This window comes from Peromyscus californicus, unplaced genomic scaffold (assembly GCF_007827085.1).
Source record: "Peromyscus californicus insignis strain IS unplaced genomic scaffold, ASM782708v3 Scaffold_16__1_contigs__length_79575227, whole genome shotgun sequence".
Lineage (NCBI taxonomy): Eukaryota > Metazoa > Chordata > Mammalia > Rodentia > Cricetidae > Peromyscus > Peromyscus californicus.
The window spans coordinates 17,132,409-17,159,350 of NW_026294458.1; the positions used below are offsets into that span (position 1 = coordinate 17,132,409).

At 37.9% G+C, this 26,942-nt stretch overlaps 1 protein-coding gene across 17 annotated transcripts in view; it reads left to right on the forward strand.

The window, feature by feature from the left end:
- The window catches only part of Dlg1 (discs large MAGUK scaffold protein 1), a 207,644-nt gene that overhangs the window by 171,438 nt on the left and 9,264 nt on the right, over positions 1 to 26,942 (forward strand). For 5 of the 17 annotated variants that reach the window (XM_052740547.1, XM_052740555.1, XM_052740548.1 and 2 more), the window contains 8 exons: positions 3,689 to 3,758; positions 7,932 to 8,031; positions 16,991 to 17,032; positions 17,803 to 17,838; positions 19,337 to 19,387; positions 20,275 to 20,376; positions 20,619 to 20,791; positions 25,300 to 25,409. In XM_052740547.1, coding sequence (XP_052596507.1) covers positions 3,689 to 3,758; positions 7,932 to 8,031; positions 16,991 to 17,032; positions 17,803 to 17,838; positions 19,337 to 19,387; positions 20,275 to 20,376; positions 20,619 to 20,791; positions 25,300 to 25,409 — 684 coding nt within the window. Of the gene's footprint in view, positions 1 to 3,688; positions 3,759 to 7,931; positions 8,032 to 8,601; positions 8,636 to 16,990; positions 17,033 to 17,802; positions 17,839 to 19,336; positions 19,388 to 20,274; positions 20,377 to 20,618; positions 20,792 to 25,299; positions 25,410 to 26,942 lie in introns of all 17 variants that reach the window. The other 12 variants (XM_052740553.1, XM_052740559.1, XM_052740554.1 and 9 more) reach the window with 7 other exon arrangements.

The window sequence follows — 26,942 nt, forward strand, 5'->3', positions numbered from 1 at the left end:
AATGTAACCAGTGGGGGTCCTGCTGAGGTAGCACACACTTTTAATCCCAACACTCAGAGGCAGAGGCAGGCAGATCTCAGTCAAGGACAGTCAAGGTTAAATAGTGAGACTCTGTCTCAAACAAACAAAATATTCTGTCACCAGATTATCTTTGAGGGGACTGAAGAGATGGTTCAGCAGTTAAGAGTACTGATTGCTCTTCCAGGGGATCCAGGTTTGATTACCTAGCATGCATGAGGCCTGAGTTCAATCCCTAGTACCACAAAAGAAGAAAGAACTTGTCAGATGCTTCATTCCCTTTTATTTCGGTTATCTAGACTTACTTCAAGATAGCCAGCAAATCTGGTATTAATGCTTATTATAGTTAATTAATTCATTTAGGATGAAGTTTATTGACAAATTGGATTTATACTTCTTTTAATTGAAAAATACACCGTATCATGTCTGTTTCTCATATATAGCACAAACAGTACTACTATATTTTATTTGCAGCCCCACTCCCACCCCCAGGCTTTGTGCATACTACACAAGCATTCTTCCACTGAACTACACCTTAAGCCCAAGAGCAATATTAAAGTATTGCCAAGATAATTACTGATTGGGGGGGGGGGGGTATAACTGTTGTTAGCTAGATCTATATGCTTAGCAAGATCCATCTGTTGTATAATCGTATGTTTGATGGAAATCTTATTTTAGGAGTGCAGCCTTTGGCATTCCTCTTTCCTAGATTAGAATATAGTGTGTTTCAGTTAGAAATGCTTCTCTGCCTTCTTGATTCGATAGAAACCTCACATCTTAAATATCAAAGTTGCAGCTCCTAAAAACTGTCCTATCCTCTGGAGTCTCGTAACCTACCAATGCTTCACATGTGCCCTCACCCGCTGAGAAGCGTACTGACTTGGGTGGAAAGAAGGAAGGAACACAGGTTCACCTGAGGTGTCCACTCATCCCTAGTTCATAAGTAGAGTTAGGAGATCCTTTTTTCTACCATGAGATACAGTAGGAAGGCACAACAAATTGGCCTTATTGTTTTTGTTTTTGTTTTTTTAAGATGAAGTAGTTCTTTGTTTTTACACACTTTGAAGAAGCTTTCACTAAACATTCTTCCCAGTGGAAAACAGATCATAAGAAGCAGCCTCCAGGTGCTCTGCTCGGGGCCTGGGTTTCCCCTTGCCCAAGTGGTGAGGTGGGGTTACTTCCCCACTTTAATTAGCCTTTCCTGCTGATGTCACCCATACCTTTGATTATATTGTTCCAAAGAAATATTCATCAAAATCTTACATATTTTTTAATAATTTATTTTTATTTTATGTGCATTGGTGTTTGCCTGCATGTATGTCTGTTTGAGGATGTCAGATCCCCTGGAACAGCAGTTACAGACAGTTGTGAGCTGCCCTGTGGATGCTGAGAATAGAACCTGGGTCCTCTGGAAGAGCAGCCAGTGCTCTTAACTATTGAGCCGTCTCTCCAGCCCCTAAAATCTTCTGTATTTACATTGCACTATATTTGAGCCCAGATAGCACCAATTCTGTTCTTTTTCTAAAGCATGGCACCAAGAGGGGATCTTGAAAGGTTGTTCAGCACTTTGGATTGTTGGGCAGCAATCTAGGCCTTATAATGCCCCAGCCATTTCTGCATATCAAAGAAAGGCATGGCGTTCCTCCACAGTGCCCTTGACAGCTTTGGACACAGTTCACAACCACAGGCTTCAGGAGACACAGGCACCTTCATTTTTTCTTGAATGTTTTTAAATTTTATTTTCTTAAATAGGACTATCTTCTATCCAGAAATCTAATACCATGAAGTTACAGTTCTCAAGTTCTTTTTATTTAAGGAATAGCATTTATAAATACTAATATAATAAAATATAAATAAATATATTTACTAAACCAAACAGTAGTTAGAAAAGTCCATTTTTGAATGGTAAATGTTTAGTCAATAAATTCTAGTTTAGTGGTACACTAAATACTCCAAGTATTCTTCTGGAGTACTAAAGAACATGAGGCTTTCATCTGTGAGTACTAAGGTCCTCTTGTACTCACAATCAGACATTAACTAGATAGTTTTCATAGGCTGTTCTGTTAGGTTTTCCTGAAGTATGCTATCATAATTAAAAGCTGAAAACTAAAGTTTAATATACATGAAACCAAATTTGTGTGATTGATATTGATGTCACTATCTAAATGAGATTTGGTTTCATTTCCTTGCATGTTTGAATAGGTGACCCTTTTGTCAGGACACTAGCCCATCCTGGCTGGAACTCACTGTGGAACACAGTCTGACCTCAAGCTCACAATGAGCCTCCATGCACAGTGTAGATGCTCCTTTAACAAGGTTCAAATTCAATATTTTTAAAGCCCTTCTGGCACCTCTTAACCTGTTCCCAGAGTATACCTTTCACCCTCAAAGACGTAATGAAGGTTACCTGTTCTCCTTCCAAAATACTTTTCAGCTCTGACTTGGATATTACAAGATACAATTGTACCTATTACATATATATTATTGGAATTAAGCTTAAATTTTTTCTATATGTATTTTACATTTCAGAGCTTCAGAACAGTACAGAATTTTTCAAGAATAATACAGTGTGTGTCCAAATTTTTTAATTTTGCTACATTTGCTTTCTCTCGAGCTTTATTTTCATTATGTATGTGCTATGCTAAGCTAGTATTTAAAGGGGAAAGAAGGAGACCTGGGAAAATGACTGAAGTCTGGCAGTGTGTTCAGTGTAGTTATGAACTGAGTGCATGGGAGTGTACACGTTATGCTGTAGTTTGGTACTTCATAAGAGGTTTCTGACTTCATAGTAAAACGATGTGTCATTTATCAGCAAGTCTAATGAATTTTAGATTATAGGTGATGTCAAGCAAGGCTCTTAATTGTATTGGACTTAAATAACATCTGGGGACTGGTGAGATGGCTTGGTCTGTAAAATGTCACACAAGTGTCAGGACCTGAGTTAATCCTGACACCCACACAAAATGTCAGGTGCAGGATGGTGCACACCAGGAATTCCAACGCTGGAGGAGACAAAGACAGGACAATCCTGGAGTGTGCCAGCAAGCCAGTCTACCCTAATTGGTGAACTGTAGGTTCAATGAGAAACCCTGCCTCAAAAAAGTAGGTAGGGGGCTGAAAAGATGGCCCACTGAGTTAAAAAGCATGTATTGCCTCTTGCAGAGAACCCAAGTTTGGTTCCCAACATCCAAATCATATTGTATGCTTATGACCTAAGTTTGAGGATCCAGCTCTTCTGTCTTTCCTGAATACCCACACATTTGCTCATTCTCATATACAGGCATACATACATACATATATCTATGCATACATACATACAACTAGATATTTTTAATGGTAGCATGTAAGGAAGATCTCTAATGGTGACCTTTGAGTTCCATGCATACATGTGTTCATGCATGTACACTCACAAACATGTACACACACACATTTTTTTAAGAGAAAACTACTCTAACCAGGAATAGTAATGTAGACTATAAACCCCAGCTACTCGGAAGGTAAGACAAGGTTCTGAATTCACATCAAGCTTGAATAACATAGTGAAAGTCCAACTTAAAAACGGGAAAAAACCTAGGAATCAAGGGTCGGTGCTAGAAAATATGTCTGAGACGTGTAAGGCTTAGGATTCGGTCTCCAGCAACAAAGTCAGTGACCTTGTGTGCTTTGACAGAGTGGAGAAGAAAGAACGAGCCCGGTTAAAGACAGTCAAGTTCAATTCTAAAGCAAGAGGAGACAAAGGGGTGAGTCTGTGAAATCTCTTACTTCTGGAAATTCTTAAGACAGTAGGCCTTTCCATAATTTTTATTTCAGCTCTGTTGTTACAATGAGAAGACTTACTGTATGAATTACTGTGCTCTTGGCACAGATTAGAATAGTCGTAGTCATTAATTATAAAGTAGCTATTCTGCACACCTTTTCCAGTTACGCCATTTGATAGACTCCTGGTAACTTTTGATCAGTATTATTTTTATAAATGATATGGACTCAGCTGTTACTCAGTTGTTTGATGATACTTTTTTAGTTGAGTTGATGATATGCACTTCTAATACCAAGGTGTAGAGAGAAGCAGATAAGCAACAGACATACTTGTGTTTCAGGTATTATAGAACAGCTAGTTTAGTGATTCTTCTATACTATTAACTCCCATTAAATATTATTATCTGCTGAGCATATTGGCGTACACCTTAATCCCAACAGTCAGGAGGCAGAGGCAGGCGATTTCTGTGAGATTGAGGCAGCCTGCTCTACATAGTGAATTTCAAGCCATCCATTGATACATAGTAAAACCTTGTCTTTAAAGGGTATATGGGTGGGTGTTTCATTGAACTAAGTCACAGTGTAAGTTCACAAGTTACAGGTGAAGTCATGTTCTTGGTTCTGTATCCCCTTCATCCCATAATTAATTTCTTACTAGAATCCATGGTTTTTGATTCTAGGATTAACACGAAGCTGTATTTGGAGGGAATAAAGAAAGTCAAAAGAAGTTGTATAGATGGTGAAAATATATCAAGTTTCTTGCGTATTTTTACTTTAAGTCTGCTGAATGTGAAAATATAAGATGCTGATAGATGAGGAAGATAGTACAGGTTTCAGTTATCCTGTGTATGCAATTCCTCATTACCCATAACCCCCTGCAGTGAAATGTCCCTAAGTAAGCCGAAGAAAGAACTTTTACACATGCTGTACTGAAATGCTTTTCATAATATTTGTGTCTTCAGTTTCTTTAATCTGAAGCAAAATTTTATAAGCTTTTCATTATACTTGAAATAAATGTAAAAGCTAAGTCAGCAAATACATTTACTCTCTGTACACCTTCATCACTATACATCACATCTCACGAAGCACCCAATGCTTAAAACGTCAATATTGTAAAGAAATTAAATCTGAATAAATTACATAATTTAATTTTTGAAAGTGAAAATTTCTGTAAAATTAACTTGTAGCTCCATACAAAAGCACAATTACATCTTATAACCCGAAGTAATATGTAAGTTAGAAAATTTTATTAGAAGAAAGATTCCAAGTAAATACTCAGGATATTAAATAACTCAGTGTTTTCTGTACTTGTTTTATGTGTGTATTTAAATAAGTCAGTACAGTGAACCATCAATGAGTTGAAAAAGAGGTTGCATGTTTTAACTTTCCTTTTGTTCTGTAAAAAGTTAACTTAATTAACGACATTTAAATCTTAGTCTTGTTTGTTGACTGTAACCAACTTTGTACACAGTCACTGTGTTCTAACACAGCATCAGAAGTATGCATGGTACTGAGTGGGGTAAAAATACGCTTGCCATTGATGCAGAACTGCATTTCTTCCTATAGTGTTTTCTATTCCTCCTTTTCCTTCCTTACATAGTGAGCTGCAAACTTTTTTATTGCAAACCTTTAACATTTCAGTTTCTCATTAACATTTTTAACACTCATTTAGCTATTTTTGAAATGCTACATACGGAAATTATGTATCTATGTTTAATATATGTATCAGGAGTTTGTGGCATTGTATCATTTATTATGTTTACTACACTCTTACAACATGACATTAATGATATTAAGAAATTACACATAATTTTCATTGAAAATACAGAAAAACTGAAGGTAACATGTCTCTTCAGTTTTGTATTTTCCATAAACTTTTTTTTACTTGTTTGCTTATGCTTCTTTTATTTGCACTTTTAATAAATTCACCTGGATGATATTAAATTAATATAATTAACACATTTCTTAACTAACACACATTTCTTCCTGTCCTGTATTATGATGTCCTTGTGATATCTCATTTTGGCTAACTGCAAAGATAACAAAAATCAAAACATTTTTGAACTTCATGTTTCTTTTGGTTGTGTGCTAGGAAACTGACTCTGACCATTATATATGCAGTAAACAGGGTAAATAACCTTTTTTATCATCATTTTTTTCAAAAACCATAAATTCGTCAGTGATTATTATACAAAAAAGATGGCCATTTTTAATCACATAATGCTACTTGACGGTTTATGAAATAGCTGTCAACCCAGATCTCCCAAAACTCTGCTCCTCAGCAACAGCGTTTCAGCCTCTGCTAAGAGCTCTCTTCGTTCTAGTTCCTCAGAACCTTCCACTTTGAAGATAATTTCCTTGGTTTATAAATTTACTTATCTAATTAATTTATAATGAGTCTTTTCAAAGTAAACCTTGAGCTGTAGAAGTGGAGCTGAAGGTTCCTTCCTTAGTTGCTCGTACCACCTGTTCATAAACAAGGACGTGCAGTACAGATTGCTGTCAATATGCTGCTGCTGCAGAAGAGTGTGCAGTAATGGCCCCACGTGTAAAGATGCATTTCCAGACTCCAGTGGTTTCCTGAAGCCATAGATGGAACCAAAACCCATATATACTGGGTTTCTCTTGTAGATTCATATCTATGATGAGTATCATTTATAAGTTAGGCACAATATAGATTAATAATAACAGAATAATTATAGCAATAGAATAGAATTGCCATTATTGCTACTCTTGTGTCTTGATACATTAAGTAAAATGATGTTTACTTGAATATAAACACATTGATTTCAAGAAGTCAATCTGATAGCAAAGATGGCTACCAAATCACTCATGAGTCAGTCGAGTATACAGTAGATGCACTGGACAGAATGACGTGACAATTCACATCCAGGGTAGGTTGGAGCAGGATAGCGTAAGATTTCATCATGATACTCATATCAAGATGCAGTTTAAAACTTGGGGATTGTTCATTTCTGAAATAGTTCACTTAATATTTTCAAACCAAGTTGACCACGGGTAACTGAAGCCCTGGGAAGTAGGTTGCTGATGGTACAAGGCTGCTGCATGTAGCATTTTATGACACAGATGAACTTGGAAAATCAAAACAAGATTTCTCTCTTTGGGCTAGTGGTGTAGCTTAGTGATAAAACACTTGCCTAGCATGTATAAGAAGGCCCTGGATTCAATCCCTAGCACTACCTACCTCCACCATCCCCCCCAAAAAAATTCTTCATATCATCCTCAGGCCAGATAATTCATGTAATGTCACTGGTAGGTAGTGACTTAGAAAGCCCGTAACAGAAGACTTGCACAGGGAGCGCTTCCTCTTTAACAAACCCCCTTCATGCTTCACAGTCTCAATTAGTAACTGCACAAATGTTCTCCCCATTCGTATGTCAGAGTTCACACTTACTTACCTTTTTCTCTTCTAAAAGAAGGGGTTTTTTTTTTTTGTTAGGAACATCCTCTTAATTTTTTAGGTTCGCTTTGTTTATAGTGGCTATTGTGTTAATTCATTGTAACCACAAGTAAAGGCACAAAAGAAAAAGCATAATTAGGACAAAGTAAAATCAAGATTGCAGCCGGGCGGTGGTGGCGCACGCCTTTAATCCCAGCACTCGGGAGGCAGAGGCAGGAGGATCTCTGTGAGTTCGAGGCCAGCCTGGTCTACAAAGTGAGTTCCAAGAAAGGCGCAAAACTACAGAGAAACCCTGTCTCGGAAAAAAAAAAAAAAATCAAGATTACTACTTAATACGTGACAGATAATTGAGCAGCAATATAATATTAAAAATAACTTGGTATCACATATCTATTACTCTACCTGAGAATTTTCCTAGAAAAATACATATTCATATAAATAAATATTAGCTTGGTTTATACTATAATAGTAATCTGATTAACTCTTTTGTCAAGTAGCATTTATTATTTAAGATAAAACTGAATGTGCTCTAAAATTCTAATATTTACCACTTATGAAATATTAGAATTATAGGACCTTATACAAAATCAGAAATTCATTTTTTATGTGATCAGTGTAAAATTGATGCAGACTGCACACTGTGGTCACAGGAGTCAGCTTCCATAGCTGCTAGGCTGGGCCTTTGTGCACACAGAAGTAGACACCCCCTTTGTTTTGCCCTCCTTCTCTTCTTCAGCAGTCATTCAATGACAAGCGTAAAAAGAACCTCTTTTCCCGAAAATTTCCCTTCTACAAGAACAAGGACCAGAGTGAGCAGGAAACCAGTGATGCTGACCGTAAGTATGTGGATCCATTGGTCAACTGAAAATAGAATGTAGAGGGACCTACTGCCCTGCAGTTGGTTGTTACCATGGAGACAGTTTCAAGAGCTGCAACAGGTGACTGATTGTCTTAACCAGGAGAAATTTAATACACATAAATTAATCTGTATGCCAGTCTTAACTTTTCTGGCACCCAGGAATTGTTGAACAGTATTTTAAGTTATCTGTTTATAACTTACATATAAAAATAAATATAATTCTTTGAAGTAAGGGTTCATATAAAAAGCACTTGACACACATTCAAAGAGTATTTCTGAGGGGAAAAAAATGTAGGTATAGTACTACCAGTTTCTGATACTAGATCATCTGGAGTCAAGCTCCAATTTTCATTCCTTTTGTAAGTAACATTTAGTTGGTAGCTCATTCGAAAATTTTGAAAAACATACCGGCAGTCTTCTTGAGATGTGTGTGCCTGTGATGGTCTTGGAACTGTCTCTTACTGTAGCACCAGTTCTGTGCATCACTGACGACTGTTCTCTTTGATTGTCTTTTTACTGCTTGCTCTCTGGGGACTACTCTCTACAGGAGATCCCTGACGACATGGGATCAAAAGGCCTGAGTAAGTGATCGAAACACTCCCAAGTCATTTTTTAACCTCCTACCTTATTCGGGTACATTTTGAGATTCACAATAGTGCCTTTCTGGCATGAGGAGGTATGTGCTTTAGGTGGCTTTTAGACTTTCCATGTTTGTAACATGCTTGGGATTTTTATTTCTGTAATACAATTTTTGTTGTTTCTTGTGTTCCTTTTTAAGATACCACTTGAAAAACTCAGTTACATTTTGAGTTTCATAATTTTTCTAGTAGTTACTTTTGCTAGAAAGGTTTTAATTATAGACTTTTTTAAGGTTTTTTTAAATGATACCACCTGCCCATATTAATAGAACATTGACATGTATACCTTTGGAGTTTTGTGTCTCCCTTTTTAAAACAAGTTTAAATCACTACAGTTATATGTTAGAAACCCCTTGCTTTAATGTGAAAGGATAAGATAGACGTCAAGTTCAAGCAGCAGTCTAGGGGAAAGTTAAGTAGCCTCTTAAGACCATAAGAAGCGATAGAGAGTATCCTATAATTAGTGCTCCTCTCTTAACCAGGTTATTTACTTTGATGTGCTCTTGTTGTTGTTATTGCTGCTGCTCTTAACCTTCTGTCTACTAACTAATTAGTTATATAAAGATATAGCAGATCTGATAAGTAGAAGGAATCTAATAAATATTTGAATAAGAGCCAAGCATGTGATAGATGCCTGTAATCCCATCACTAACATTGAGTGTGATCCCATCACTGACATTGAGTGTGATCCCATCACTGACATTGAGTGTGATCCCATCACTAACATTGAGTGTAATTACATCACTGGTCTACAGAGTGAGTTACTGTTTTAAATTGACTATTTTCAAATCACTGAAATATGAAAAGTCACCTAATATTACTAAGTTAAAATTTAGGTGATCATAACTCATAGAAATAATCATTCAAGCTAATTGTTTTGTTAAATTGTTCATTTCATTAGAATTATTAGGCATTTTGAAAACTTGTAGAGTTTTATTGATAACTAACTAGTTAGCCTTCCAAGAACTACATCATTAAATAATATTAAATGTTACAGTTTTAATGATGGATTTTTACATTTTCATGATTTACTTTTACTTCGATCTTAATGACTTAGGTTTGCATTAGGCAGAAGAGAGTGTACTTTATATATAAAGTACTTCTGCTAGGCATGCTTAATTCTAGGCACGCTTTGCTCTAGACATGCTGTGCTCTTTTTTATGTTTGCTTATGTTTTCTTAGTTGGGTGAGTAGGGAGATGGAGAGGATCTGAGAGGAGTTAAGGTAGGGGGGAAACATGATCAAAATATATTGTATGAAAAAGTTTTAATTAAAAATATAATTTGGTGGCACCACAGATTTCCTATCACTAGTGGCAGCTTCTTTACATTTTAGGGAAATTGTCAATGAAAGCCTTCAGTAACTGGAAAATGTCTCCCCAGATGCTCTGGGATTTATTTTGTGGTTTGTATATTTTAGAGGTTATATGCATCAACTTGGAATTTGTTAATCTCCTTAAAGTACCAGAGGCCTATGAAAACACTAATTAAAAAGAACTAAGTGGGAACTGGGCTCCCACTGATGCTGCTATAGATGATTATGGCTCCTGCATCTTACGCTGTTATGTATGCTTACTCCTCACCCTATGTCTCTCTCTCTAATTGGGAATTGAAACTTCCTTAAGAAAAAAATTATGAAAAACAACTGATTATCAGGCAATGTCATTTAGAGAAAGATTTGATTTTCTACATAGTGTATTATAATTCATTTTATTATAAGTATCTGCTTCATTTCATAGGAATTGAAAGAATTTATTAACTTGGCAACCTAAAGGTCAAGGTTTTATTCAGAAAATATTGGAAGGAGACAGAAAAATACCAGTAGAATTCTAAAACTGGGTTTGAAGGAGGTTATCATGTAAAACAAACACATAAAGCATACAGGCTGCTCATTCTAGAGAAAATACTGGAAGAAGGGTACATCATGGTATTACTTATGGCTTCATTAACCTGTATGCTAAAGTTCAAAACTCACTAAATAAGACTAAAGGAGATATAACTCAATGGGCAGTAGATGGGGTACTCTGAAGTGAAATCATAACACACAGTTTCAGAAAAGAATTCGCCTGTCTAAGATGCTCTCATTTTCTATTTCCTTTCTATCTTTACAGTTTTCAATTTTATAAAGCACCTCGGCTAGCCACATAGGTTTCTTGTGTCTGTCTGCTTTCTTCTTGTTCTAAAAGCTGATGTGAGCAGTTATGCACAGCTCTCAAGGGCCAAAGCCAGGCTAACTTTTACTTTGATTACAAATAATATGTCAAGTAGTATTGCTTGGAATTGACAATGTAACATTTGGAGAGAATAATAGTACATACCCTGTCAGAAAGGAAATGTTTGAGAAGACAGGTAAAACGTGTTAGAAATAGAAGAGGCAGAGGAGAGAGGAAAGCAGAGGAGGGGAGAGGAGGAGAGAAAGCTTAGGGAGTTTTTTCTTCCTGTATTATTAAAGAGGCTCAACCTGAGGCCTCAAATTTCCTAGACAGGTACCCCACAAGCATTTTTAGACCTGAAGAATATATTTGCATCAAGTACAGGTTTTTTTATGAATCAATAAGAAACAGTCTATCCACTAGAAAACTAGACAAGGAATGAGGTAAGTGTGTTGGCTTTCTTTTACTAGCAAAACCTAAGAGAATCAGCTTATAAAGACAGACGTTCATTTGACTCATTTTGGAAGTTGCAGTCCATGATTGCTTGGCCCTGCTGTTTGGGAGGCATGTGGCAAGATAGCACATCATTGCAGAATGTGTGTGGTGGAGTAAGCTGTTCACCTCATGGTTCCAGAAAGTACAGAAAAAGCCTGAAAAGGCTAGTGTCCTACTGCCTGCCCTCTTGGAGATTACACCCTCAGTAACCGAAAGCTGCACTCTAAGCTGCAGCTTTAAGTGTCTACACCTTCTGCTCGTGTCAAGCTGGGGACCAAGTCCTTCATTTATGGACCTCTGAGAGACGCCACAGGTACAGCCCCTAGCACAGCAGAGCTCAGAAGATAAGCAGATAGAACAATCGTGTGTATTTTCCCAGTAGTCAGCATATACAAAATAATGCCTTCTACCCATTGCCTAGAGATGCATTCCATGATGGAGATAGTTCTATAGAGTAGCTTTTTAAAGCACTGTAATTAAAAGTGTAAATTAATACAGCCTTTCTCAAAAATTTTCTTTTAGTTCATTAAATCCTTTTCAGGGAGATTATCCTCAGGATATAATTGGAGATGAAGATAAATTTTATCATTATTTAGAAGTTACAGCAAAAAGAATAAAAAAGATTGAAGCCATCCTGTGTCTAATTTGGAAATGGCTAATGAAATATGACTTATCTGTATTTATAGTATTATATGACAGTTGAAAATCATATTAAGAACCAGGTCACTCATGCCTGTAATCTGGTCCTGGGAAGACACAGCAAGAGCATCACAGCCTGAGATTAGCCTGATCTACATACAGATGACATGGAAAATGTTCACAGCGCAAACAAAAAAACTGAAGCTACGTACCTTAGATATGCAGTCAGAAATAATATTCTTGTGCATGTCTTTTGAGATTCAGATATATGCCTTTCTTTTGGGGAAATACATAGGAGAGGGAGAAATTTTTAGGTTGTACATATATATTTGTTTAGCTTTACAAAATTGACTCTATATGCATAGTTTCCTTATCTAAGAATTAATCAAACTGCAGGTTGAAAATTGCTGTGGAATATTTGTTTAGGCAAAGATGAGTTATATTTGTCTATGCTGCATTTATTTAACTATGTAAAGATGTGTTCCATTTGTGTTGATTAAATAAAAATAACCTAGACTCAGAGAGTCGGGGTTAACAACTAGGTGACAGGAAGTAGCAGGTAGGACCTTAGTGTGGGTTTTTTATTTGGGGCAGTGTAGAAGGGAGTGGCTTCCGGGGATGCCAGCTGAGAGAGAAAGTTAGGCATTTGCTACTCTCTGAGCTCACAGGTTTTCTCCCTAGCCTTTGAATCTCAAGTTTTATTAGAACTATAGAGATTTAGTTAGCACTGTGTTTATTGGCAGCAACAGAGCCATTGTCTGGGGGAACAGAATTCCCCGCAGGTTATGGCCTGAGCAGCCAAGTTGCTAGTAATTAAAAGAGCAGCCACTGTGATGAAGGTAAAATAGCATCTTGGCACCAATTTACCAGGCTTTTATTGGGCTGCCAACCAGCTCCCAAATAAAGACACAGAGACTTATTAGTTATGAATGCTCGGCCTTAGCTTAGGCTCCTTTCTTACTAGCTCTTATAACTTAATTTAACCTGTTTCTCTTCGCCTACATTTTGCCTCAGGGCTTTTTATCTTTTTTTCATCCTACATGTCCTGCTCCGAGTCTGGCCGCCTGGATGGCTGGCCCAGAGGCCTCTCCCTCTCTCCCCTGCTCCTCCTCCTTATTCTCTCCGCCCATCAGCCCCGCCTATCCCTCCTGCCAACTGTTGGCCATTCAGCTTTTTATTAGACCAATCAGGTGTCTTAGGTAGGCAGAGCAACACATCTTTACATCGTTAAACAAATGTAGCACATGTTCACATCATTAAACAAATGTAACACATCTTTACATAGTTAAAGTAATATTCCACAACAGAAATTACTTGGGAGAAAAGTCCAGATATCTGCAAAGCATAAAACTTGAATTTGGCCGGGCGGTGGTGGCGCACGCCTTTAATCCCAGCACTCAGGAGGCAGAGCCAGGCGGATCTCTGTGAGTTCGAGGCCAGCCTGGGCTACCAAGTGAGTTCCAGGAGAGGCGCAAAGCTACACAGAGAAACCCTGTCTCGAAAAACCAAAAAAAAAAAAAAAAACTTGAATTTGTCACATCCTCAAAGCACTACACTAACTGAGCTGAACTGATGTGTTGGCATCCTCCTCCTGCAGCTTCCTGCATTTCACAAACCCGCAGTCTTTCTGTGCGCTCTTATGTACTGTTATTCACTTCCCAGCCTCCAGTAATGTCTACTGAATTGGCTTTAATTTCCTTCTCATTCTCTGAACAATTTAGCCATTATTTACACTGTATTGTAGTTACAGAATCAAAAATGGGTTAAAGTATATGGAAGACGACTGTGTCACTCTGTGCCTGTGGTCCCAACATTTGGGAGGTTAGAGGCCTGTGAGAAGGAGTTCAAGGACGGACTGAGCTGCCTGTTCTAGGACAGCCTGGATTACATGGGGCTCTGTCTAGAAGGAAAGGAGGAAGTGGGGAATACATACAAGTCCTACAAGTTTTATGAAAGGGACATTCACATCCTCACATTGTATTACCTCTGGAGTCCTGGAACCAACCTTTGGTAGATATTTCGCGATGACTGTGCTGGCAAATAGTTGTCCAGACTCTTTCTCCCCCAATCCTAACCCCAGTAGATGATTCTGGCTGCTTTATATCCTTGTCTCTGCTTGACGCGTCTGGTTCTGTGGTTGTGCTGTAAGTAAATTTAAACACCTTTTCAGCTGTATGTTAGCTCTCCAACTTTCTTTTGCAAATTATGTTCAAGTTTTTGTTTTGTTTTTATTTTGGCAGAGCTAGGGCTTGGGCCCATGTGCTTCATCCTGCATGCTCAGCAAGTGCTGTACCACTAAGCTACAGCCTCACCGCCAACAGGATTTTTAGAGAAGGGGCGCTTTACCTTTCTTGTAATTCTCAAGCAGTGCCAGTGATTGCCCTAGTCTAAAGCCTAGCTCAGAACAGCAACGTTTTATTATAAAGGAACTAAGTACAGAAAATGCAGAAACCTGCGAAGTTTAGTATAGTGTACCTTTTGGGAGTTTTGAAGAGTTCGAGGTGGGGGGGTGAATAAAAAACAAAGAATAACTTTTTATTCTATAGTATGTCAGATTGAAGGGTAGACTAGTAAATGTAAACTCTGTGTTCTTTTAACCCTGCTTCATAAATTCCAGCTCAGCATTAATCAGTTTTGTCTCTTACATACCCACTTACTCTCGTCCTGCAGATAACTTTTTCTTTCTTTTACAACTTAGAGACTAAAGATTGTAATGCCGGGCCTAATACAGGCTTCAGAGGGTTTATTTTTAATTTCTACTTACAACAAATTTTAAAGAAATAGGATAGGTAAAAAGTGATATAAGCTAAAACATTTAGAATTATTAATGTTGTTTAAAAAACAGTTTAAAGCAAACTGAAATGTTTAACAGATAAATTATAAATTATAAATCAAATTGAATATTATTCAAGAATCTCAATGATTGTATTGAAGTCTGTGTAGTAACGTGAAAAAGAAGTGGGGGAGGGAAGTGCTAAAAAGATACCGCAGTGGTTAGAACAGTTGCCCCTATAGCTATAAGGAGTAGAGTTCAAATCCCCAGGACCATGTAAATGTTGAATGGGTATGGTAGCCTGCCTGTAATTCCGGCCTCTGAAGGCAAAGGCAAGCAGACTAGCAGGTGAGAGAGACTAGCAGTATTATCAGTGAGCTCTAGGTTTGATGGAGAGACCAGCCTCAGTGAGGAAGGTGGAGGAGCTGCAGAGGATGATTGGCAGCCTCTCCGTCAGGCCTCCTCATGTATTCACAGCCACATGCACGTGTAAAGCATGCATGTGTACACATGAACATGGAAAGAGACAAAATTTAATATACACTTAAAAATACTGTTTTTAATGTGTGCTTGTCATGTATTAATTCTACTTCTAATTTCTAGGTGCAATTATTTTATTGAAATTTCTTAGCTTACAGAAGAAAAACTTGACAATTTTTACTGTTTTCCTCCCTGGTAGTGTCTTACATGTGTAGGTTTTAGTTATTTTCACCCCATCATGCTCTCTGGCCCCGCTGAACCCTTCTTCCCACGAGTCTCTTACTTTGACGTCTTTGCTCCCCTTTTCAGTGCACTGAGCATGGGGCTTCCTTGAGCATGGGGCAGAGGGGTTATTTGGTGGGCAGCTTACCAGTGACTCCCCCTCCCCAATTCTATTTTTAAAATTTTAAGTCCTTTATTTAAAATAAGTTGTGATTAAGAAAGGTATGTACCTTAAGACTGGGGAGGTAGCTCAGTCAGCAGAGTTTGTCATAGAAGCATGAGGACCTGATGTTTAAAAAAAAAAAAAAAAAAAAAAAAAAAGCCTGGTGGAATGGCACATGCCTATAATCTTAGCACTTGGGAGTGAAAATGGAAGAATCCCTGGGACTCGGCTGGCCCGCCAGTCCTGCCCAGTCAGTGAGCTCCAGCTTTAGTGAAAAACGGTCTCAAAAATAAGCTGGAAAGCTAGAGAAAAAGACACTCCATGTTGACCTGTGGCCTCGACACACCCACATTTTTTAAAGAGAGTCTTTCTCTTTGCAAGCTAAAATGAATGGGTTTATTTTCACTCGCATGAGGTCTACTCTTCTCCTTTCTTGAGAGCTGCTTAATTGGCCTGAGCAGACCTTAGCCTCAGACTCCTTTGTCTTACAATGTCGTTGGTGATGGTGGTGGTGTTCTTTCCCTAACATTAGAAATTTAGGTTTCCCTCTGTCCTTGAAAGTTTGTGGTTTTGTTTTTCTAAATAAAATTTTTGCTCTTTTATTCAAGGAAGATATAAAGATATTTATTGAGAGATGAGCACCTGTTACTTACCGAGTTATGAAATGGGGCCACTTGTGAGCAAAAGCTAGGTGGCTTTTTACTAATATTTATTGGGGGAGTTCTCGTATTTTGCAAAGTAGTCTGTTATCAAAGCACAGTTGCTGAGGAATGCCAGTCTATTAAAAGACAGTGCCGGCCTCTCAAATTCCTTCTTCGTGATCTGTGAGACAGTTTGTCATCTACAGAGCTTTAGGTGGCCTCTGGAGCCTAGGTTCTGCTGGAGACAAGCTCTGGTGAAACCTTACCTGTTATAAATGATAGAAGTACCTGTCCCATCAGGAGGCGGCCTCTCTTAGCTCAAGTGGAACTTGTGTCCTTACTGGTCTTTCCTAAACTAAATGGTACCAAATATTTTCTCCTTTTGGATTTTATGATATGGTATTTTATGAACTAATTCAAGATTACATTGTGTCTGTTCTATGTTCTACGTGGGTTTTTGCTGAGAATTTTGTTCATAAACTATATTTAAAGAGTAAGGCATTTTCTTTTACTACAGGTATTTCCCCTTGCTAATTCGTGTTAATTTAGTTGAAAAATTAACTTTTTCATAGAAAATCTAAAATGCTTTATAAAAATTCTGTGGTTATGTGTGGTTTATATCTCAACATTTATAGTATCACCTTGTCTAATTTTGATAATTTGCTTTTATCAGCTTTTAAATTTGTGACACTGGGTTTTCTTTGTTTTTCTTTTCGTTTTCCTTCCATATCAGAGCACGTAACTTCTAATGCCAGCGATAGTGAAAGCAGTTACCGTGAGTGTTTCATGTTACTTGTTCTTTTGTAGAAGTAATAAGTACCTTCAAGTGGCTCTTCCTCGGGGATAAGCTATAAAACTACAAGTCAGATACCTAAGATTGAGAAACTAGGAAAAGCCAAATAAAGTACAGACTTGAGTGTCTCCAACCCAAAACTCACCATCTTTAGCAACAATGTGACACTCTAAAAGTTTCAGATCTAGAACAAATTAATTTTCAGACTTTTCAGTTTAGAGCTGCTTAGCCAGGATTGCCTGTGTAAGTATTTTTAAATGCAAAAAAATAAATCTGAAAAATTTTTGCTGCAAGCATTTTGAATAAGAGGTCCTCAAGCCACTCATACAGAAAGGTTAATTTCAAGGTTTTAATGAAAGCAAACCCATTTACCAACTTAATTGTGTATACGATACATAGTACATGGATTTGTGCGTATCTTATAAAAAGTAATTATCTGATAGGGAATGAACTTGTATTTTCCTTAGTAATTTTGTTTTTAACATAAGCACTAAAAAGATATTTGTTAGTAATACTAAATGATTATTAGTTTATTTTCTTTTTATTCTGTGCAACCATTGCTCAAAAAGTAATACTGTTTTCTCCCTTGATGTTTAATACTATATTCTTGATGTTAATTAAACTATATAAATATGGATCTTTTTTAGACACATTGGGGTGTAGAAAGAGGGGAGAGTATGTGAATATCAGTTGTAGCAACTTAAAATTAAAATTGTTTTTCTGACTTTTTTCACTGCTGTCTAAAATGAAAGTAATCTTGATTACAGACGAGTATGGCTGCTCAAAAGGTTAATCCCGTTCCCAGTCCAGATATTCATGTTGGCAATATATACTTTTAACCCTCATTTGTTGGTTGGATTTTTTTCCTACATAATGCTATGTAATTTGAGGAAGACAAATGGGAAAATTTTTCTTTATTTGCTTATAACCAGAATCCACTGTAGAGTAGTTGAGTGGTTTTTCTAGACTAAAAAGGGGTAATGAAAGTATATACTGTCTTTTCTCACCATTTGCATGAATTAAGTTGTGGAATATCCAACTGCATGATTTCGTAGTATGTGAGCCATATTTTACATCAGTAACTTTTGTTTTGTTTTGTTTTGTTTTTTTGAGACAGGTTCTTACTAGGTGTAGCTTTAGTTAGCCTGGAACTCTCTACATAGAACTGATTAACCTTGAATTCATAGAGATCTGTGTGCCACCATGCCTAGATACATGAGTAGTTGAGAGAGAGGGAGAGAGAGGAAGAGAAAACAGCTCATGAAGTATCTGTTTTGGGATACTACAGTGATAAGATTGGAAACAAGCACACACATTTAAACATACAGTTTAAAGCAAGTACAGATATGTGTGCCACTGTTACAGATTGATAAGGCCCACAGCTACACACACTGAAAACCAATCACAAAGGTGGTAGAGTTGTTACAGAATCTTGATAAGGAGGCCATTTTCCAGATACATGATTCAGTTTTCATTGCTTTCATTCAGTCACCGAATCTGTTTGTTTTCTATAGTACATGTTTAGAACTAGGGTTTAATTATTTTCATGGTGTTCGCGTAGTTGGTAGTTTTGTTTTGTTTTGTTTTTTTTCATTTATATTTCCAAAGCTCCTTTAATTTAAACTTCAGATGCTTTAACTTCTGAAGTGCTTTTGTAATCAAAGCAAGATTATAATTGTTTTTAAAAATAAAATATAGCTTTAGGTAAATATACTCAATTGGAACAAAAACAGTATTTTCTGTGGCTTATTGGGTTTTTCTGATTTTTTTTTTTTTTTTAGGCAGAAACTCACTACATAGTCCAGGCCAACTTCAAACTTGCTGGGATTGTAGGCAAGCAGTCCCACATCCAGCCCTAGTCCATAGGAAGGGATTTTTGTTGGTTTTGGTTTTTTGTCTGGGGAGGCTGTTACTTGTTTGTTGCCTGTTTTCTGTAGTACTGATGAGCAAAGCCAGGCAGCCTTCCAGTACATTAAACCTCCAACTAGAAAGGAAGATGATCTATAAATAGAAGAAGCACATAATAACATTAAGTTATGGAAAAAAATAGTACATCTATGTTTTGTCTCATGTCTATCAAACTTACCTTTATGGTTTAATAATTTCCCCTTTTGTACTGAATCTTGCCTTGGATAATTTCTGCTCTAGTACCTTTTTGTATACCTTGTCAGTTCTCAGAATGTCCTAGTGTCTTCTGTGTAAGGAACTGGGTGAGTTGTGTGGACGAGGGTGACATTGACATCCGTTCCCTTGAGATTTCCTTACCCTTGCTTTAACTCTCCGTAGGTGGTCAAGAAGAATATGTTTTATCGTATGAGCCCGTGAACCAACAAGAAGGTTTGTGAAGTTTGTTAATGTTTTCTAGCCTTATTAAAAAGTATATATTCAGGGCCAGTGAGACAGGCAATTGGACAGGGTGCCTGCTGCCAGACCTGATGGCCTTGGTTCAGTCCCAGAAGCAACATGGTGGAAAAAGAGAAACAACTCCCACAAGTCAAATATTGTATTGGAATTTTGCTGTTTTTAACTATATATGTAGAAATTGCTATATGAATTTCAAGAAGCACTATTTAACCCAGAGAATATTAGAACCAAATCATTTTATTTTGGCTGGTTTTTATTGGTGTTGTATTCCTAAGCCACTTTTTTTCAGCATGTATAATATTGCATTACTACCCTTAAAATAACTTTAAAAAAGTCAGAGATGATTTTAAAGTCCTTGTTTCTTACCCCTTCCCCCAGGCAGGTTCTGGGCCCTCCCTCTTTATCCCATGTGTTGAATCTTCCTCACTAGATCTAACTCCCCAACCACAACACTAGTCTGATGCTCACCACCAGCTTCCCTTCAGCATGGCCCACTGTGTCCTCTGCTGGATCGTCTTTCTAGATCACTGCTGTCGTCCATCACTTCTACACCCGCTTGTTCTTGTTCCTGTCCTCTTTGCTCTGCTTTCTTAGTTTTTAACTTCAGAAACCACCAGTAAAACACCATGCTTTGTTTTCTGTTTATAATGAGGTATTAGCGATATATTGAAAGGTCTAAGATGATAAATTTGACTTGATCGACGTTGTAATTTTAATTTTAATAACATTTATTTACAAAACAGCATAATGTAGAGAAAGAATAAAGAAGAGATTCTTCAGAATGGTTTTCTTCTCTGCTGAAATAAAACACATTAGTGTTTGTTAAGTATTTATTCTTTTTGATGTGTTTATCTTTGTAGTTAATTATACTCGACCAGTCATTATATTGGGACCCATGAAAGACAGGGTAAATGATGATTTAATCTCAGAATTTCCCGACAAATTTGGATCCTGCGTCCCTCGTGAGTAACCCAAATTAAAACTGTTTTAGCACTTTCTGTCACTGTTTGGTAAAAATAAATGTAACTGCTGTAAAGGGCTATAGTTAATTGTTTTATTAATTATTCCTTCATCCTCAATATTACTTTCTCTTTTTTAGATTTAAAAGTATTGTGTTAAACTTTTTAAAAAGCAATGAATTAAGTAGATGTGTTTATTCTGTTTTAAAATATGAAACACTTCCCCAAGTTCTTTTTTATTGAAGATACAACTAGACCAAAGCGTGACTATGAGGTGGATGGAAGAGATTATCATTTTGTGACTTCAAGGGAACAGATGGAAAAGGACATCCAGGAACATAAGTTCATTGAAGCTGGCCAGTATAACAACCATCTGTATGGAACAAGCGTTCAGTCTGTGCGAGCAGTAGCGGAGAAGGTAAGTGCCAGAGCCACCCTGGTGTGGTTTCTAAGGAGTTTGTATGAAGAAATAGAAGATAGATGACATGGCCTTACTATCTGTTAGTGTTACTGCTGTAGCTAAGTAAAAATCTGAAAATAAGATGGTCACATGTATCTATCTGTAAAATAAAATAAAATCTTAAGGCCTCTTCTAGAGCCAGACCTTGTCCTGGCTAAAGTCAAGTAACCATGAGAAAAACTAAGATGTTAATTGTAGGTGCCAAAAAAGTCTCCAGAGTCTTCAAAGACAGCATAAAAATTCAAAAACAGTGTAACTGCAAGTTTTGGGGGTTTTGTTTTAGTTTGGTCTTGGTTTTGCTTTTTTTGTTTTGGTTTGTTTTTTATTATTATTGTTTTGGTTTGTTTTTCAAGACAAGGTTTCTGTGTAGCCCTGGCTGTCCTGGAACTCACTCTGTAGACTAGATTGGCCTTGAACTTGGAGCACTCGAGAGGCAGAGATTCACTTGCCTCTGCCTCCCAAGTGCTGGGGTTAAAGGTGCCCTGCAACAAGTAATTTTAAAATATTATCTAACATAGTCTGATAATATATTGACATTAGGTTAAAACAGTTTTTATAATGAAGTCAAGATGATGTACTAACTCTATCTTAAGGGTACTATACCATGACTGAGTCAATCTGTCCAATAAATTCAAGGTCAATCTGGCATTATCAAATCAGTCAGTAGGAAACATCACAGAAGAATTGTAACCTTGAAGCTGGGCTGGACTACGGTGACTTTCACGCCAACATCAGTGGTTAAGTAGTACCTGGTCTCAAAAAAAAAAAAAAAAAAAAAAAGTAACAATGGTAGGCTAATAACTAGTAGAGATAGGGAAAAATATAGGGAAAGTGGATAAAAAGTTGTATTTGATGAGTCCGGACTCAGTACATGTTGGTAAGCAAAGATAATTGAAAAGTGATTGAAAATCACCAATATCCATGAACTGGAGTTCTTTACACTTAATAAATGATGAAGTATCTATGAATTGATATGCAACATGAAGAAAGATCTATATTTTATCTTTTGGGGCTTAATAAATGATGTTTGGTTTGTTGGCGAACTGGAGTTCTTTACACTTAGTAAATGATGAAGTATCTATGAATTGATATGCAACATGAAGAAAGATCTATATTTTATCTTTTGGGGCTTGTTTGGTTTGTTGGTTTGGTTTGGTTTGGTTTTGGTTTTTAAAGACAGGATTTCTTTGTGTAGTCCTGGCTGTCCTAGGGATAGCTCTGTAGACCAGACTGGCCTCAAACTCACAGAGATCCTCCTGCCTCTACCTCTTGAGTGCTGGGATTAAGGGTGTGTGCCACCTCGCCCATCTTGATTTGATATTTGAAAAGAAGAAATAAGGAAACGAATCTACTCAGTTGTGTGAAAACACAGGAAGGACTAATCGGGACCTAATGAGGTTAGTTACTAGCACAGGGAGAGTAGTTGTGCACACTGGTAGGATTTGTTGGAGGAGGTGGAGGCAGTTCAGGCCAGCCTAGCTACACATTTTTATTTAAAAAAAAAGAAAGAAGAAAAAATAGGAGATGGATCGACGAGGCTAGGAGTGGCGTTTGAGTAAACATTTTGTATAATTTTGAAATTTAAAATTAGCATTTGATTGTCAAAGTAAATTAATAACTGCTCACAAAGCATAGGGTTAAATAAAATTAAGTATCCCGTGAAGGCATGAGCAATACATAAATGAAAAGGTGGAGGAGAAGCTTACTTGCTTGCAATGTCGGCTGCTAACAAGGTCAAGGCATGACACAGTAAGGAAGTCTTTCTGGAAAGAAAACCACATGGTAGTAATTCTTTCAGGCAAGAACATTAAGAGATGATTAAAACTTATCTTAAAATAATCACAGTAAGTGATGGTTTATAAGAAACAAGATTATTTACATACTGAAAAAGCGTCATCCCTGAAATTACTAGTTACAAAGACAAAGATAATTTTATTTTGGAGAAATTCTAAGCAGACAGAAGTTTGAATATCACATTGTCAGTAGAAATGAGAAAAATAGATATCTCATAAGAGTGGTATGCCTTCTAGAAATGTATAACTTGCCCTCTGATAGTCAAGAGGCAGACTGAGCCAAATTTAACCATATCCTGTGAAATGAATGATCCGTACTCTTCTAAAATGCCAAGATTGGGGTAGAGAGATGCTTCACTGGATGAAGTGCTTGTTAGTTAGAGGAAGACCTGTATTCCCTTCTCCAGCATTTGTGTGAAAGCCAGGCAAGTCGGGGGTGAGCAGGGTGGTGACAGACGAGTCCCTGGAGCTCACAGGCCAGCCAGTGTAGCCCAGGTTCAGTGAGAAAGCGTACCTTAAAAAGTAAGGTTAGGAGCTAGAACACCCAACTTTGGCCTCTGCCCTCCCCATCCCACATTCACACACGCGTGCAGCACACAAACCAGTTAATAAAATACCCAGATCTGGGGGGCTGGAGAGATGGCTCAGCGGTTGAGAGCACTGGCTGCTCTTCCAGAGGTCCTGAGTTCAATTCTCAGCAACCACATGGTGGCTCACAGCCATCTGTAATGAGGTCTGGCGCCCTGTTCTGGCCTGCAGACATGTGTGCAGACAGAACACTAAATACATAATTCTTAAATTAATAAATAAATCTTAAAAAAAAAAAAAAATACCCAGATCTGGAATGGCAAGTGCTGAGGGACTGTGCCCAACCGATGGCAACTCAGACATTGTAAGTAAATCCAATACCTCAACCAGCAGTTTTCTATTGCTTGTTCAATAAGGAACATTAGATGACCAGCTAGAATTATACTGTGATCATATAGTAGATGTCACTATCTGTGGGTAGTATTTCTGGAATTTATATGTCTATGTGAAGAGAGTGAAGCCAGTGTGTTAGTTTTCTGTCACAGTGAAGGGAAGCGGGGGAGGAAGCATTTGTTTTAGCTCATGTCTCTGAGGTTTCAGTCCATGGTGAGGAAGCAAAAGGAAGAGAGAGTAGAAATATACACAAATCCCTGCAGAATCCCTTCCAATGAGCTCCTTCCTCCCGCTAGGCCTCACTTCTAACTAGTCCATCGAGCTTGTCCATTGATTGTGTCATGAACCTAACACGGACTACAGAAACGGCTCAGCTGGCAAAGCACTCACCACATAAACATGAATACCTGACTTCAGACCTCGAGTACCACGAGAGGCAGAGCGTGTTGTGTGCACCTGTAGTCCCGCCCTGGGAACCGAAGACAGGAAGCTCCCCGGAAACCACTGGCAGCTAGTCCAGCTGAGCGACAAGCCTCAGGTTTAGGGAGACTCTGTCTCAGAACGGAAGGTGGAGAACAATTAGGGAAAACACGTGGTGTCGGGTCAGCTTCTGGCCTATACACATGCACATACACATAAAAGTAATAAAATTTAATGCTGTGAGTATATCATTTCCTGTTCTGTATGTTTGGAGTCTTTTACATATTAAATTAAATATTATTTCTTAACAGGAACTCTAACCTTTAAATTATAAGGTACTTTATGAGATTGAGGACCTAATTTTAAATATCACAAAAATTATTTAATTTTCATTTCCTATGTAACTAGAAATACTCATCTATAATAAAAATATAAATGACCTTTTGTGTCAGTGAACTTGTCGGAAAAGTTACATAAACCCAGAATTGGGTTTGCCAAATGGCAATTTATGGTATTTTCTAGTCCCCAATAAAATGAGGATTGAACGAACAGACTAATGGTAGTGAGGGGCTAGAGAGGTAGCTCAGTGGTTAAGCGTGTGTACTGCTCTCACAGAGAACCAGTTCCTGGCACTCACATAGGTAGCTCTCAACTGCCTATTATCCCTCCAGCTCTAGGGCATCCATTGTTCTCCTCTGGTCTCCTTGAGCACATACAGACGTGGACATAACACAAATAATTTTTAAAGAATAGTGGTAGTGAGGATTTACAGGTTTGAAAGAGTGTGAATTCTAGGATTTTTTTTCACCTTCTGTTGGTCATGCCATTTTATAAAATGAAGTTCATTAATGACCTTTGGAATTAATTGTATATTTTAACGTGTGTGTGTGTGTACACGTGAGTACACACAGGTTCCAGTTGTGGCCAGAAGAGGGTCTTGGATCCCCTGAAGCTGGAATTTGGCCGGTGGCTGTAGGTTGCCCAACATGGGTGCCATGAACTAAACGCAGATCCTCTGCAGGAAGATCGTACACTTAGCGCCAAGCTCTCTCTCCACCCATTGAGTGGTTACTGCTTTATAAAAACGAGGGATGTGAGAACTGCATTTTAATTCTTTGAAATGGCTTTGAGAATGGGAAAGTAATTATTCATAATCATTGTTTTCTTCATTTAATTTTCCTTTTAAAATTTACTGATAAATGTCAATTTTACTTGATAAAAAGGATCTAAATGAAGCATAATTCAGATGGTGAGTTGTGGGGGACACTTACAATGTAATTGAAAAGATTTGGTCCACTTACTTAATTTTCTTCCTTATTGTCTCTATTTTAGGGCAAACATTGTATCCTTGATGTGTCCGGAAATGCCATAAAGAGATTGCAGATTGCTCAACTTTACCCAATATCTATTTTTATTAAACCCAAATCCATGGAAAATATCATGTAAGTGTAACGCCTATGGTGCTCCCTTTAACTGCAGCGTGCATCGCGCTGTCGCGTATAAAATGGAGAGAGCAGTGTTTACACCTGTCGTAGAGGGTGTCGTGAGGTTCAAGCAGCAGCAGCATCTTCATTCATAGTAGTAAACGGGCAGTGCAGCTGTATAATAACCATTAAAAAGATGAAGGATGGTGGCTCCTTACCTGACAGAAGGTGAGATGGTTCCATAAAGGCACTTTCCTCCAAGCCTGACGACCCAGTGCAATCCAGGACCCACAGAGCGGAAGGGAGGAAGGACTCCTGCACGTTGCTCTCTGACCCACATACAAGGACACACGTATTCCATACATACATAGAAAAATGTAATTCCATTGTTTAGTAGAATTAAGTAAAAAAGAAAAAGCACAAATAAAAACAAGGAGAAAAAAATAGTGTCAATGAACCTAAATATTCCGTTCATTAAAATACTGTACTTGACACCGATACTCACTAAATACTGTACTCAACATATGCAAGAACCACATTGATTTCAAACACACATGACAGTTACCAAACTGTCTGCTCAGGTACGATTTTCAAGTGATTGAAAACAAATATCCTCTGCCCACAGCAAAATTAATAAAAAATATAACTCAAATGCCTGTATATTAAAAACTGAGTATTATACTTCTGAATAAGTTAAAAAGGAAATTCCAGAAAAAGTGATAAATGTTTTGAACTACATATAAAATCCACCAGCTAGGGCTGTTGCATAGAGAAACCCTGTCTCAAAAAAGTAAAAAACAAAAGCCGGGTGGTGGTGGCGGCGGCGCACGCCTTTAATCCCAGCACTCGGGAGGCACAGCCAGGCGGATCTCTGTGAGTTCGAGGCCAGCCTGGGCTACCAAGTGAGTTCCAGGAAAGACGCAAAGCTACACAGAGAAACCCTGTCTCGAAAAACCAAAAAAAAAAAAAAAAAACAAAAACAGCTAACAGTCTTTGGTGAAGGAGATTACACAGCCTATAAATGATATACTAGACGAAACCAAACATCAGGCGTGTTGTCAGGCACCATTCTCAGGACTGAGGTGCTTAGGGAGGCTGCTGACAATCCAGACCAGCCTGGGCTACGGAGTGAGAGAGATGCTGTTCCAAAGAGCATAAGAGAAGTTGGAAGCCATTAAATTCCAAGAAGGCAGAAGAGAAGTTATTGAAATAGGAAGTCAGCATACAACAGAGAAGATCGATGGAAAGATGGTCTTTGAAAATACAGTGAATATTAAGAATGACCAAGAAACACAGTCAAGCATTCCGGTGCTAACGCCAGAATGGGAAGGGGTCATCAGTGTACATCAGCAGTCGCTGCAGTTCGACACAGGCCCAATAGAAATCAGGCTGTGGACAGAGCACTGAAAGCACCTCCAGACGGTCAGTCGGTCGGCACACACTCAGCAGGAGACCGGCCTTACCCAGTGAAAGCCGTGGTGTCATATGTTACCACCTGCACATGTCAGAATAGCGAAAAGGGAAAAAGACAGTGCACGTCTTTGACAGATG